Source organism: Paecilomyces variotii (genome assembly GCF_004022145.1).
Source record: "Paecilomyces variotii strain CBS 101075 chromosome Unknown C8Q69scaffold_11, whole genome shotgun sequence".
In the NCBI taxonomy this organism is placed as follows: Eukaryota; Fungi; Ascomycota; class Eurotiomycetes; order Eurotiales; family Thermoascaceae; genus Paecilomyces; species Paecilomyces variotii.
The window spans coordinates 86,580-99,522 of NW_021167150.1; the positions used below are offsets into that span (position 1 = coordinate 86,580).

Consider the following 12,943-nt stretch of genomic DNA (forward strand, 5'->3'; position numbering starts at 1 on the left):
GAATATGGATCAATTTTATATATATTTTAGGTCTCTTTTGAGCCTTGATATCGTAGGTAAAATTGAAATTGTGCCTGGAGCCCCTCTCATGGAGCTTCTTGCGAAAGCCAGACATGGTTAATAACGCAAACACAGGATACATTTGGAAGTTTGTAGAGTCAGCTACTATAAATTATTCCTGCCAATACTTGATTCACCCCAATATTGAGCTGGTGCCGGTGAATTCCTCTCATAAATATTGAGCTACGGAGTGGAAGACGAGCTAGATGTGCACAGACCAACCGGATGAGCTGCGGGGAGCGACGCGTGAAATCCCATTAAAGATTCACGCGTTTGACCGCGGATGAGCTGCTTGGATGCCAGACCTGAGCTTCGTCGATTGAATTGGAGATATACCAGACACAATGGTACAGGCAGAGTCTTCCTCCGCTGCTGCAAAGAACGGCTTACGAGCCACCGCTGCAGGGGCTCCTCCAGACTACGAATTGCCCTGGTAAGTGGTGCCTGTCACGTTCTCATACTCGATATCGCCAGATGAGATGAGATCTAGCCGGTAGATCAAGAAGCTGACGCAGCGTGGCACCTTCTAGGGTCGAGAAATACAGACCTGTGCTCCTTGACGATATCGTTGGAAATACAGAGACGATAGAACGATTGAAGATAATCGCCAAAGATGGGAACATGCCTCATGTCATTATCTCCGGCATGCCTGGTATCGGAAAGACGACTTCGATATTGTGTCTAGCAAGGCAGTTGTTGGGGGATTCATACAAGGAGGCTGTTTTGGAGCTTAATGCTAGTGATGAAAGAGGTGCGCTGCTCATTTAGATACTAGTAATGAGCAGATTGTGCTGAGACAAGCGTATAGGTATCGATGTTGTGCGGAACCGGATAAAGGGATTCGCGCAGAAGAAGGTCACACTACCGCCTGGCCGACACAAGATTGTGATCCTTGATGAAGCTGATAGGTATGTACTCAGGTATAATGCGCCTTCTATGCTCTGCTGACTTCTCCTAGCATGACCCCCGGCGCTCAGCAGGCCCTGCGTCGGACTATGGAAATATACTCCGCAACGACCCGTTTCGCCTTTGCTTGCAACCAGTCGAACAAGATCATCGAGCCATTGCAGTCGCGATGCGCTATCCTTCGCTACGCTCGTCTGACGGATGCGCAAGTGGTGAAACGACTAATGCAGATCTGCGAAGCTGAGAAGGTGGAATACTCTGAGGATGGAATTGCTGCATTAGTCTTTAGTGCCGAGGGAGATATGCGTCAAGCCATCAACAACCTCCAGAGTACCTGGGCGGGTTTTGGCTTCGTCAGTGGAGACAATGTTTTCAAAGTCGTGGATAGCCCGCACCCGATCAAGGTTCAGGCCATGATTAAAGCTTGCTGGGAGTGCAAGGTAGACGTCGCTCTGGAAGCTCTCAACGAGCTATGGTATGTACTATCCATTAAATCACACAGCGCACATACTGATGTTGTATCAGGAACCTTGGCTACTCGTCGCATGATATCATAAGCACCATGTTCCGTGTCACGAAGACGATACCGACCCTCTCGGAACACTCAAGGCTGGAGTTTATCAAGGAGATTGGATTCACACATATGCGCATCCTAGAGGGCGTGCAGACGCTGCTTCAGCTGAGCGGATGCATCGCCAAGCTTTGCAGGATCAACATGAAACCACAGTTATTTGAGCCTAAAAACACGTCAGATTAGCCGTATAGGCCCATACGCTGACTTGGCATTATCTATGGAGTTGAGGCGTATTGTTAAGGATGATGTTAGCAGGTCCATTTTCTGCTAAAGGTGAACCACAAGGAATGGAATTAGCTATGTGGCTTTGATAGCAGATTCACAACATGATGCTGGAGCATCTAACTTGAGACTATTCAATTAAATACGAAGGGTGCTGTTTGCATAATTGGCGTTCAGTATGAATTCTTCCTAGGGTAGCATGGACGAAGCCGCCTGCTTTTTCGTAGACTAAACCGTGGGATTGTTCTAGCTTATTAGGGACAAGGCGTAGGTCCGATTGCGACAAATATGTTGGAGACGGTAATATTATTTATTTGCTGTTTTCGTGTTCAAGGCTTCATCTTCATCATCGACCCCTAAAGAGTGTTGTTTCTCGCACGTGGGCTACTTACCAGCGTGCCGAACCTCCAACATACGCTCAAAGTAACTTACCTTGGTCTCGACCATGTTGTTGGATTGGAAAAATATATGAACCCCAGCTGTTCGCAGGATGCTGGGGATTCTACTCCACAAAAGAGGTCGCTTACTTTCTGCGCTTGTTTTCCTTTCAGCGGTGATTATCTGGGTCTTTTCGTGGTATTTGAATATCATGGGCGTGGCCCCTTCGGTTGCCATCCGCACGGCATGCGCGACAACCTTAATGACGGCCACAGCCGCCGTAGCAATTGATACGAATTGGCATCCTCCTAAATCGACAGCTGTTAATAACTTGGATACAGCTCTCAATAGCACAGGTGTTTATGGCTTCATATTCAATTCATCCGAGACGCCCGCCAAGCTCTATGGCCGCTATAATTGGTGCAATATGCCCCATGTCAGAAAGGAGGAATATATCCAAGCTCCAAAAGAGTACGAGCTGGCGTACGTCGAGGTGGTAGGTCTTCGCGTTGATACTCTCTGATAGCCACATACTCATTCGAGATTCAAGATCCATCGTCACCACAAAAGAACTCCATATCAGTCTAACACGTTCCCGGTGGAATCGTACCCCTGGAGTTGCGACGATGCAAGTCTGTTCTATTACGGGGATCCGAGCCCCGGACATGATGCAGCGTTCACTTACTGGAAGATCTACGAGACTTCGTTGAATCCCTTCAGCGTTTCAGGATTCAATGGCACTTGCTCCTTCCCGCAGATCACCAACGGTGGCCTGGCAGACTCATGGCAGCATGGTCGAGATCTTTATGAAGTGTATCATGACGTTCTGCACTTTCTTCCATCCCATTTCGACGAGGAAAGTGTCTCGTTCAGAGTAACCACAAATCAGATCACAAGCCAGGTCGCGGGTATGGTAACTAGCGCAATGTATGGAGCGGGCAAATCGATTCCTCTTCTCGTCCAGGTTTGTTACCAGTTCTTTATATATTTTCTGATAGATCTACGATTGCTGACCCTGCTTACCCCAAGAGAGATTCTATCGACTCCCTTGAACCTGCGTATTCCTGTTCCGCTGCAGATACTCTGTACTCAGATGCGCAAAACCAGCCCAACTCGACATGGGCTGCGCATCTGAATCGGACCCAGTCGCTTTTCAACACTCTCGATAGTATCTCTGGAGTTTCACCTACCGCTAGTGACTGGCACGTAAGCTACGATCATTACTTCGACAACCTCTCCGCACGCTTATGTCACAATAAACCTTTACCGTGCAATATCGACGACCCTTCCAAATGCGTCACGGAAGCTGAAGCAAACGAAGTATTCCGTCTGGGCGAGTTTGAATACTCGTACCAATACCGTGATTCAGCGACCTCTCTAGCTGCCAGTACGGCTTCCTTCGGTGTATGGATAGGTGAACTGGCACAGCATTTCCGAGACCGCGTGAGTGGTCAGAATGCTAAAATGAAATATCGCCATAATGTCGCGCATGATGGGAGCTTATCCAGATTGCTATCTATCCTACAAGTTGAGACGATGGTTTGGCCAGGTATGGGTGCCGAAGTGGTTTTCGAACTCTACAAGAAAGACGTCTCTGAAGGAGAGACTGGGTACTTTGTCAGAGTCCTCTGGGGCGGGCTGGTTCTGCGTAGCTCGAATCCTGACTTGGGAACTTTGGATATGATCCCAGTGGAGACTCTTTTGGCTTATTTTGACGCTTTGGTTGGTCCGAAGGCGCAGAAAGTGCCTGGTTTGTGTGAGTAATGATGATATGAGCACTTTGCTTGGTTTTCACACTCTGTACTTAGTTAAGGGTTATGATTATCCGACATATATACATTTGCAACATAGCAAAGGATGGAACATGGCCTATTTGTGGTCGATGTATACTGTGCTTGCTCATTCCATCTCTTCAATCTTACATTACAATCCTATCACTCAACACAGTAGTTACAAATCAAAGCCATTATTAACTAGGTAACTACATAACTAACCGCAAACACACTAACTAGTTACAACTCTACACATTATTATTGAAAAAAACAGCCCGATCCAAAAGTGGGGTTTCCAAACATGGCTCAAGCCTCAAGTCAACACTTTCGTGGTATTTAACACTATGTAACACCACATCCATCCACGCACATCACGGGCCCCGCTTGAGCTAATTACCCTATTTGGTAAGTCTTATGAAGCTTTCTTCATTATCGTTTCTCCCCCGCTTTTCTCTCGGGGAGAAGGGCGATATCGGATTTCCGAGGAGCGGGGTTTTATGTGACATAATGGAAATAAACACTGTTCATCAGGTTGTGGTGCTTGGGCTCTTCTTTACTATGCGGGAATAGATAGATTGCGCTTCAAGATCGTTCAATCAATGATCATGAATATGATCCGACAATGTCCCATTCAAGTAATAGGCATACAGAATGTTGATTATCATTAAAGACAGAATGATCATTTCTTGAGAATAGCACCCGGAGCAGCTGGCATCAAAGCGCCCGCAGGAGGCTTGTTCTTGCTCTTGAAGTCATCACACATCTGCTCCATTGTAACCCATTCGACTCCCTCGTGAGAGTTGATGTATTCGATAATTCTGCAGTGGTGGGGGATCATAATTAGTCTCTGACATTACTGGGACAAGACGAAGGAAATGAATGACTAAGTAGGTACATACCTCTCATGCATCAGGAGGACATGTGGACGACCAGATACGTCTGGGTGAATGGTCATAGGGAAGATGAACTCGTCGTATTCACGGTAGAAATAGTCGAAGTGGTCCTATTGCGATTGATGTCCGTTAGTATAACACCGTCATGGTAATTATCAGGTTTAGAAAACAGTAATACTGACCTTCCATATAGCTTCCACATCTCTCGGATTCACCCAACCATGACTGTTGGCCGAGGCTTTGATGAACATCATCGGAGGCAGGTCGTCAATGTACCAACTTCCTGGAATCTCAACGAGACCAGTCTCCTGCCCTCTCTCTAGAGGCTTCATCCATTCTTCTGCCGTCTTTTTATAATCGATCTTGGTCCACGTGTCGCCTGTTCGCAGCCAGTACATCTGGCAATCATGATGCGACATGGAATGATCGTATTCGATTCCATACGATAAGAGCAGCTCTGTAGCCTCCTTGCTTGTCTCCCACCAAGGAGCTACGCTGCCGCGGGGCGGCTTTCCGCAAAAGTCCGTGAGCAAGCGGTATGTCTTGTCGAGCACATCACGCTGTTGCTCGAAGGTCATGTCAGAGGGATTCTCATGGCTGTATCCGTGCAGACCGATCTCATGGCCTGCATCGCGAACCATGGCACACTCTTCGGGGAATGTCTCGAGGGAGTGGCCTGGGATGAACCATGTGGCCTTGATATTGTACTTTTCAAATAGCTTCAGTAGACGCGTCGTTCCGATATGACCGGCCCATAGACCTGTTATTCTTTGTCAGACTGCTCAAGCTGACGGGAGTTCGTGCTAATACGAACCTCTGCTGATGTCGTTTGTGCTATCCTCTCCACCGTAGGAACCCAACCACCCCGCGACAGCGTCGATGTCGACGCCGTAGCTGACTAGAACCCGCTTCTTGCCCATGTTTACGTCGGTTATGGTATGGTATCGATTGGATCTGGTTTCAAAAGCCCCCTCAAGACGCTCTCTTTGGAGGATGTCTCCTGAGTATTGTGGAAGATGATGATCAAAGACGACGAAAAGACAGTACCACTCTCAAACCAATTCTTACCCCTCTCGAGATAAATATGGGCTATAACTACCGGAGAGTAATCGGACGGGGTATCCCGCTGTAATTAAGTAACATTAACTATCGTAATAGTCCGATTGGAACCCCGAAAGTACCAAAGCTAGCGCATAGCAATTATGGCCTCTAGCTTAAGCAATACGATAGAAATGTAGTAATAATAGTGGGCAGATAGAAACCAGTCGGGAGATAGAAATGCCTGCCTATCTGATCACTGCCGAGGCGTTATTGAGTTTACGATATGCCGCGAGGAGGGGCAGCCGATAAGGGGCGGGGAAGTTCATGAATTTCCCAGCCTTTAGCGCCAAATTATACTCAGCAAGTAGTAATGAAACGTTTGTCTCGCCCCTTTTTTATGACACTCTTTATCTTTATGTTAAGTTAATATGTCTTTCGGTCCGTCGTTAGGGCTCGGGGATAGGGTTTAAGGTCTGCGCGGCGTTGATTGAGGAGTGGGGGTTGGGAAGACGGTAGACACAGACGTTGGTAAACGAAAATGGATAGAGATGATTATGTGGATAGATGATTTGGTCTCCTTGTGACTAATTGACATGATCAATGGACTGAGTATTCCCAGCGACGATCTGGCGTTGATACGTTGCGCAAATTGGTCCGATTTGTTGTCTGTCAAGCTCCATTCTTGGGAAAGCTCTCTCTTTAAGAACGCGCAATTTCTGCCAGATGGGATAGTGTCTTTACACTATTGATCGAGCAGAAAAGGGATCTCAACTTTGGATTATATTATTTGTATTATTCGTGAGTAAACACAACAAGATGTCAAGAGTAAGAACTCTCAACCCTTTGTGATGCAATCTGCCACGGTATGACTGGAGGAGTCTGACAGTTTGTACGCAGTTCGATCTCAAAGGACGAACGGCCCTGGTCACCGGAGGAGCGCGCGGCTGCGGTCTGTCATTTGCTCAAGGACTAGCAGAAGGAGGCGCAGACGTAGCGATTTTCGATGTCATCGATCCAGCCCCGGAATTCTACGAGATCGAGAAGAAGTACGGCGTGAAAACGGCCTATTACAAGTGAGAAACCGCCGGAAACTCCACGAATGAAGTTGTTGGTCTCTAATAATATCCTGCGTCGTGCATCAGAGTCGATGTGAGCTCCAAAGATAGTCTAAAAGAAGGCTTCGATAAATTCAGCAAAGACTTCAATAACGCTCTCGATATCTGCGTACCCTGTGCTGGAATTAACCGACACATCCCCTTCCTCGAGTTCACCTATGAAACTCATGAGGAACTACTTGGCGTTAACGTGAAGGGTGCGTATTTCACAGCTCAGCTGGCAGCGAAGCAGATGATCGCCAATGGCACCAAGCATGGGAGTATCGTGTTCGTCGCGAGTATCGCTAGCTACATGGCCATCCGCAGCCAGCTGAGTAGTTCATACTGCGCCAGTAAGGGAGCTGTGCGAGCGATGGTTCCTGCTATTGCTAAAGAGCTTGTTCCTTATGTGAGTCAAAATAAGCACAGCTTCGTTTGGGGATAAGAGTTAATTGTCCCACTAGGGAATCCGGGTGAACTCCGTATCCCCAGGTTATGTCCGAACAGAGATGACTGCCTCGGTAAGTCCAAGACAACATAATGTGCTGATAGTATTGGAGGGCCTTTCGAACTAACTATGGGATTTTTGCAGTTCCCACACCTCTTGGAAAGTTGGAAGGACGAGATAATGAACGGCCGTGTGGCAGAACCGGACGATATTCGCGGCGCCTGCATCTTCCTTGCTAGCGATGCAAGCTCGTACATGACCGGCCAGGATATTCGTGTTGACGGTGGTGTTACTATGTGGTAGATTCCAGGTTGTTTCTGGTTCCCCCTTTAGCTGTACATAATGATCTAGGATGTCATGTATTGGAATTATAGATTACCTTTGCAGTAACTCTGGAACGAAGCTCGCTGAGCTTGAATTCTCTAGCAACTAGCTTGGCCTATTTAACTCTTTTGGTGGATCTAGAAAGGCGTGGGAGAAACCCGACAGGAGGGAGGCCTGCATACAGTATAGGCAGGCTCGGATAGTAACCTTCTCTAATAGCGATCTACATCTTTGACTTCGTGATATCTAAGACCTCCAAATCTTCTCAATCAGCGTAGCAGCACCCAAGGCCTTCTCTTCCTCCAGCTTTCTAGCAACAACTTGCACATTCACCGGGTGGCCAGCCATACTATTCACGTCATACAGACCCCAATTCCACGCATCTAATTGATTCCGCGGCTGGTAAGGCGTCTCCGGCAAGGCATCCTTATCGGGTCGTACTTTGTCGACGGGGAAGGTAACGGCAGAATAATCAAGGACATTCCAGATCTTCGTATATCCCACCCAGCGACAACCTTTGTGCGGAACGGCTGTGTGAGGCATAGTGGGCGTGAGAAGAACATCGATCGGCTTGCCAGACGGGGAACGAGCGGCATTCCACTTATCCATATACCGCTTCTGGGCTGTCGTTCTCCGTCTGTTCAATTGCCAATATTCATACACAGATATGGCTTTCCCCTTGTTGACCAGCGCCTCGACATGGGGAATGAAAGGTTCCCCTGCAACGGCAACATCTCGACGGATGTCCTCGCCTCCATCAGCAGTGTAATAGAGATCCATGATCTCTATACACTCCTTATGATCCGCGGTATCCCAAGCGACTATCTCGTGGCCGTAAGATTCTAACTTTGCGGCTAGTTCCTTAAGAGCTCGTTCAATCGGGGGATGGACTTTCACAGCGCCATCGTCAATTATCAACCCGATGGTTAGCGGCCTTGACTGAATATCGCGGAATGCTGCATCGTCCCACGGGACTGGGCTGCACCTGGGATCCAAAGTCCAAGGCTTGCTTTCCGCAACTAGCCGACTTATATAGTAGAGAGAATCCATACACCGTGCCATTGGACCTACGGATGAAGGGACGTGTTCCTGTCCTTCGGTAGAAACAGGGACACCGTAGTAGGGCATTCTGCTACTCTAATCACGAATGAGAATTTATGACAATATTGTCGAATTGCATCCAAGAATTCACTTACGGTTGGCTTTAATGAGTATAAACCCATCATATTTTGTGGAATTCGGACGCTTCCTCCGATGTCTGTTCCAAAGCCCAGAATCGAACCATGAAGCGCCAGGAGCGCACTCTCTCCACCAGTCGAGCCGCCGGGGGTGAATTCGGGGTTACGAGGATTGACAGTAAGTCCCCAGAGCGGGTTATCTGTCTCACACCACTGCAGCAACGTTTCAGTTGACAATTGCAAGTTTCAAGAGCGAGAGGCGAATCTTACCATAATACTCTGAGGAAGATTTGTCTTGGCGATAATCACAGCTCCCAGATTCCTCAGTATCTGCACAAGAACCGCGTCCTCTGCTGCGGGCTTAAAGGAGCGGCCGACATAGCCAATCGTACTATCATATCCTTTCACGTCGAACTGGTCCTTAAGCGTAATGGGAACGCCATGAAGAGGCCCCTTGAGCTTCCCTGTCTCCTTGAACTTTGCATCCAGAGCTCGGGCGTCTTTCAATGCATCTTCGAAGAGTACTTCAGTCAGGGCGTTGGTCTGATAGCTAAGTTCAGTACGGTACGAGTCTGTTGGTTTACATGGTAGCTCACCAGTTGATGCGCAACAGTTGCCCTGAGCACCGAAAATGTTAGCTTTATGCTAGACCCCGCACAAGATTCCATTGAAGTATCTGACCTTTTAATATATGCCAGAGTCACATCTTCCGCTGTAAATTCACCTTTCTTCAATTGCTGATGCAGCTCTGCCACGCTGTCTATATCTGTTATTTGCTGAACAGAAGGATCGGAGTCGATGCGAGAGCGAGCAGCGACATCATCGATGCGGGGAGGGCGTTTGTCTAGATCATCCACCAGATATGGTTTCAGAGCCTGATCTCTCAGCGATCGCTTCTTCGCGACGATCTCCTGCCACGACTCGGTGCTTCCCATGTTTTCCTTTGTTGGAGATAGATTTCAAAACAATAATCGGTTATGTCTGCTGCTACCTGCAACCTAGGAAGGAAAACATCAGTTGCTTCTTACGCATACGAAGATCATGATTCTATGTACAGTAAGTATATCGGTCGGCTTATCCGCCGCTGTCGCACCAGGCGTCAGATAGTTTATTCCTAGTCTTTATTTTACGATATCTCCGTGGCAGATTGACTGACTAGTTCATTCCGTTAAACCATTTTCTATTTGGAGTTTGTAATCGGCGCGGGGTGGAGCCATCACGAACGATAATGAAGCGGAGGACAAGAGTGGGATGAAATACTGTAAGTACAGCCACCGTCTATCTCCTTCTCTCCACGCCACTCTAAACCCCCATCAACGCAGATCGCCAACCACACGTCGGAATTGGAAAGCTGTCTCGACCCGAGCCAAACGCTTGACTCCAGCAGATAATCGTACGTTCTTCGTTCCGACGGCAAATGAATCCAGAAAAAGTTGGGGATAGTCTAATAGTACATTAAGAACCTCTCTTAGACCTACTTAGCAGTTCACCATAAATACTACCTAGGAGGGGGGCATTATTTATCTCCATAGACTTCTCAGGAGCATGAAACGGACTTTATCACAGGCTCAGTTAGAAAGGAACAACATGGCCCCCGGCGCTGACGATGAGGGCTTTATAGCCGTTAATAATTCATCCGCAACCGAGCAATCAACCAATGTCACGGTCGTGGGAGCTGGGCCGTCAGGCTTGATGCTAGCGTAGGTGCTATCCTTACTGGTTTTCTGCTGTTTCTCAAAATAATATGAAGTTTTATGTTGTCTAACTGCCGGATATAGAAATAATCTCGCTCGATATGGAGTCAAGACTACAATTCTGGATGATCGACCTGATCGAACATCGACTGGTAAGGCAGATGGCATGCAACCTAAGACCATCGAGACCTTTCGACAGCTGAGAATGGTGGAACCCCTTCTCAAGCAGAGCTGTAAGGTCTATGATATTTGCTTTTGGGTGAGTTCCTCATAAGGAGATGTGTCCTGCAAAAAAAAAAAAAAAAAAAAAAAAAAAAAAACAATAAAAAGAACCTGCTCCTCTTTATAAACGTTACTAACATTACAAAAAGGAAAATACACCAACAACTCCACTGAGGAGGACGGGAAGAAAAATCCACTATCCCGATCACGTCGGGGCATCAGATCCCTATATCCTCCTAGCTCACCAGGGCATTCTGGAAGATGTACTCATTAAAGACATGGAACAGCGCGGCCTAGAGGTGACAAGAAACAGTCCCTTTGTCGACTGTTCCAGGGACGCTGAGGGCTCGAAACTGGACATTGTCTATGAAGACCTCAATGACAGAACAAAGAAGATCATCAAGTCAGACTTTCTTGTAGGCTGCGATGGCGCCAGATCGAAAGTGAGACCAGTCATTCCTGGTGCTAAGCTCGAGGGAGAAATGACCAACGCTTCATGGGGTGTTCTGGACGGTAAGGCAATGGCAAAGGGATATATCCTAGATTAAAACACTTAAAATACTAACACATCTACAGGTGTCATTGAAACTGATTTCCCGGATCTATGGAGCAAGACGGCAGTCCGATCACACGATGGCTTCTCTATCCTCTTTATTCCTCGTGAACGTAACTTGACCCGTCTTTATGTAGAGCTCAGCGCTACGGATGGTGAGCGAATTGACAAGTCACTTGCAACTCCAGAGTATGTCATGAATAAGGCCAGAGAGATCATGGCCCCATTCAAGATGGAATGGAAGAGTATTGGTATGCTTTCAAATATCGAAAATTTTCCCACCCACGTTCGCAGCTAACAGTATAAAAACCAGAGTGGTTTGGAAACTATGTCGTCAGCCAGCGTGTTGCGAACCATTTTTCCGATCCTGAGCTGCAAATGTTCATCGCTGGAGATGTAAGTATATCTACACATTCTGCATGAAGGATTCCTTTTTCGAAACTGACACCACTTACATAGGCTGGTCACACTCACTCCGCTCTCGCCGCCCAAGGTGCCAACACCAGTATGCACGACAGTTTCAACCTAGCTTGGAAATTGAACCTTGTCATCCGAGACGTAGCCGAGAGATCTCTACTCACAACATACGAGCACGAGAGACGCAAGATCGCTCAAGACCTCATAAACTTCGACGCAGAGCACGTCAAGGCCTTCGCCGACAGCGACGAAGCCCTAGCACGCAATTTCGACGAGAACATCCGATTCATCTCCGGCGTAGGCGCTGAATATTCCAACAACGTTCTGAACCTCTTCTCCCCGGGCCAAACGTTCAATGGATCTCTGAAACCCGGCGCTTTGGTCAGTCCGCCAACGCGAGTGAGTCGATACGTGGACGCGAACCCGGTGGATTTCCAACTGGATATTCCCATGTTAGGCCAGTTCCGGATCTACATCTTCGCTCCGGACGTGCATGCCTCAAAGACTTTCATTTCCTCTATCTGCGCATCCCTCTCTTCTCCTACCTCCATCCTCTCTCGCGCCAGTGCCCGAGCAGAGAAATCGTATGCTGCCCAACCGCCCATTGCCTCTCCCGAGGACGCATTCGTTGTTCCAGAACGCTACACGGCAGTCTCTAAACTCTTCACATATGCGCTCGTCACGCAGACCCCGAAACAACAAGTCGAGATCGCAGATCTTCCTCCCCTGCTACAGGCTAGCCAGTGGACATTCTACACTGATGACTTGACATCTCCCAGTTGCACAGAGACATACCTTGGTGCATTGGGCACCGATCAAGTGGCTATTGTGAACGTCCGTCCGGACGGATATGTGGGCAGTTTGAATGTCTGGGATAATTCTGTTACAGGAGCAGGCGAAGAGGCGGCTAAGTGGGTGCAGGGTTATTATGAGGGATTCTTGAAGCGTTGAATGAACGGTTGTTAGGTATATTATCATCTTTGGAAGCATATGTATTTATTTTTTTGGCTTTTCTTTGAGAGTGAGGTCTGTAGATGCTTCAGTCAACTTCTTGTCCTGGATATGTGTCTCAGTAACACCTATATATACAGGCACTGGTTGTAAGTGTACAGGAATAATCTCTAAAAGATAGGTCTACGACAATAGGACTACATTGAAAGAGAAAAA

The 12,943-nt window shown here is 47.6% G+C and overlaps 5 protein-coding genes across 5 annotated transcripts; 3 read left to right on the forward strand and 2 right to left on the reverse strand.

Moving 5' to 3' along the window:
- Positions 1 to 404: 404 nt before the first annotated feature.
- Positions 405 to 3,904, forward strand: C8Q69DRAFT_488040 (putative DNA replication factor C subunit Rfc4; the record flags this gene model as incomplete). Its single annotated transcript, XM_028632030.1, has 9 exons — positions 405 to 493; positions 591 to 811; positions 869 to 968; positions 1,019 to 1,441; positions 1,492 to 1,713; positions 2,028 to 2,029; positions 2,416 to 2,636; positions 2,691 to 3,104; positions 3,170 to 3,904. 9 exons carry the CDS (start codon positions 405 to 407, stop codon positions 3,902 to 3,904), a joined length of 2,427 nt encoding a protein of 808 aa, XP_028482467.1.
- Positions 3,905 to 4,536: 632 nt separating this feature from the next.
- C8Q69DRAFT_72395 (polysaccharide deacetylase) lies at positions 4,537 to 6,184 on the reverse strand. The gene is made up of 4 exons (XM_028633959.1): positions 5,620 to 6,184; positions 4,988 to 5,565; positions 4,812 to 4,915; positions 4,537 to 4,730 (listed from the first exon to the last, which is right to left on the reverse strand). The coding sequence occupies exons 1-4, from the start codon at positions 5,723 to 5,725 to the stop codon at positions 4,592 to 4,594; spliced, it is 927 nt and encodes a 308-aa protein (XP_028482468.1). The 5' UTR covers positions 5,726 to 6,184; the 3' UTR covers positions 4,537 to 4,591.
- A 478-nt stretch (positions 6,185 to 6,662) lies between these two features.
- C8Q69DRAFT_446959 (gluconate oxidoreductase) lies at positions 6,663 to 7,691 on the forward strand (the record flags this gene model as incomplete). Its single annotated transcript, XM_028629171.1, has 5 exons — positions 6,663 to 6,671; positions 6,744 to 6,919; positions 6,989 to 7,349; positions 7,405 to 7,461; positions 7,533 to 7,691. The coding sequence occupies 5 exons, from the start codon at positions 6,663 to 6,665 to the stop codon at positions 7,689 to 7,691; spliced, it is 762 nt and encodes a 253-aa protein (XP_028482469.1).
- A 110-nt stretch (positions 7,692 to 7,801) lies between these two features.
- C8Q69DRAFT_513859 (amidase) lies at positions 7,802 to 9,825 on the reverse strand (the record flags this gene model as incomplete). Its single annotated transcript, XM_028633327.1, has 4 exons — positions 7,802 to 8,849; positions 8,909 to 9,103; positions 9,161 to 9,433; positions 9,487 to 9,825. The coding sequence occupies 4 exons, from the start codon at positions 9,823 to 9,825 to the stop codon at positions 7,959 to 7,961; spliced, it is 1,698 nt and encodes a 565-aa protein (XP_028482470.1). The 3' UTR covers positions 7,802 to 7,958.
- A 347-nt stretch (positions 9,826 to 10,172) lies between these two features.
- On the forward strand, positions 10,173 to 12,938 carry C8Q69DRAFT_476504 (FAD binding domain-containing protein). The gene is made up of 6 exons (XM_028631261.1): positions 10,173 to 10,590; positions 10,669 to 10,843; positions 10,956 to 11,319; positions 11,383 to 11,610; positions 11,673 to 11,755; positions 11,819 to 12,938. The coding sequence occupies exons 1-6, from the start codon at positions 10,436 to 10,438 to the stop codon at positions 12,725 to 12,727; spliced, it is 1,914 nt and encodes a 637-aa protein (XP_028482471.1). The 5' UTR covers positions 10,173 to 10,435; the 3' UTR covers positions 12,728 to 12,938.
- Positions 12,939 to 12,943: the final 5 nt, after the last annotated feature.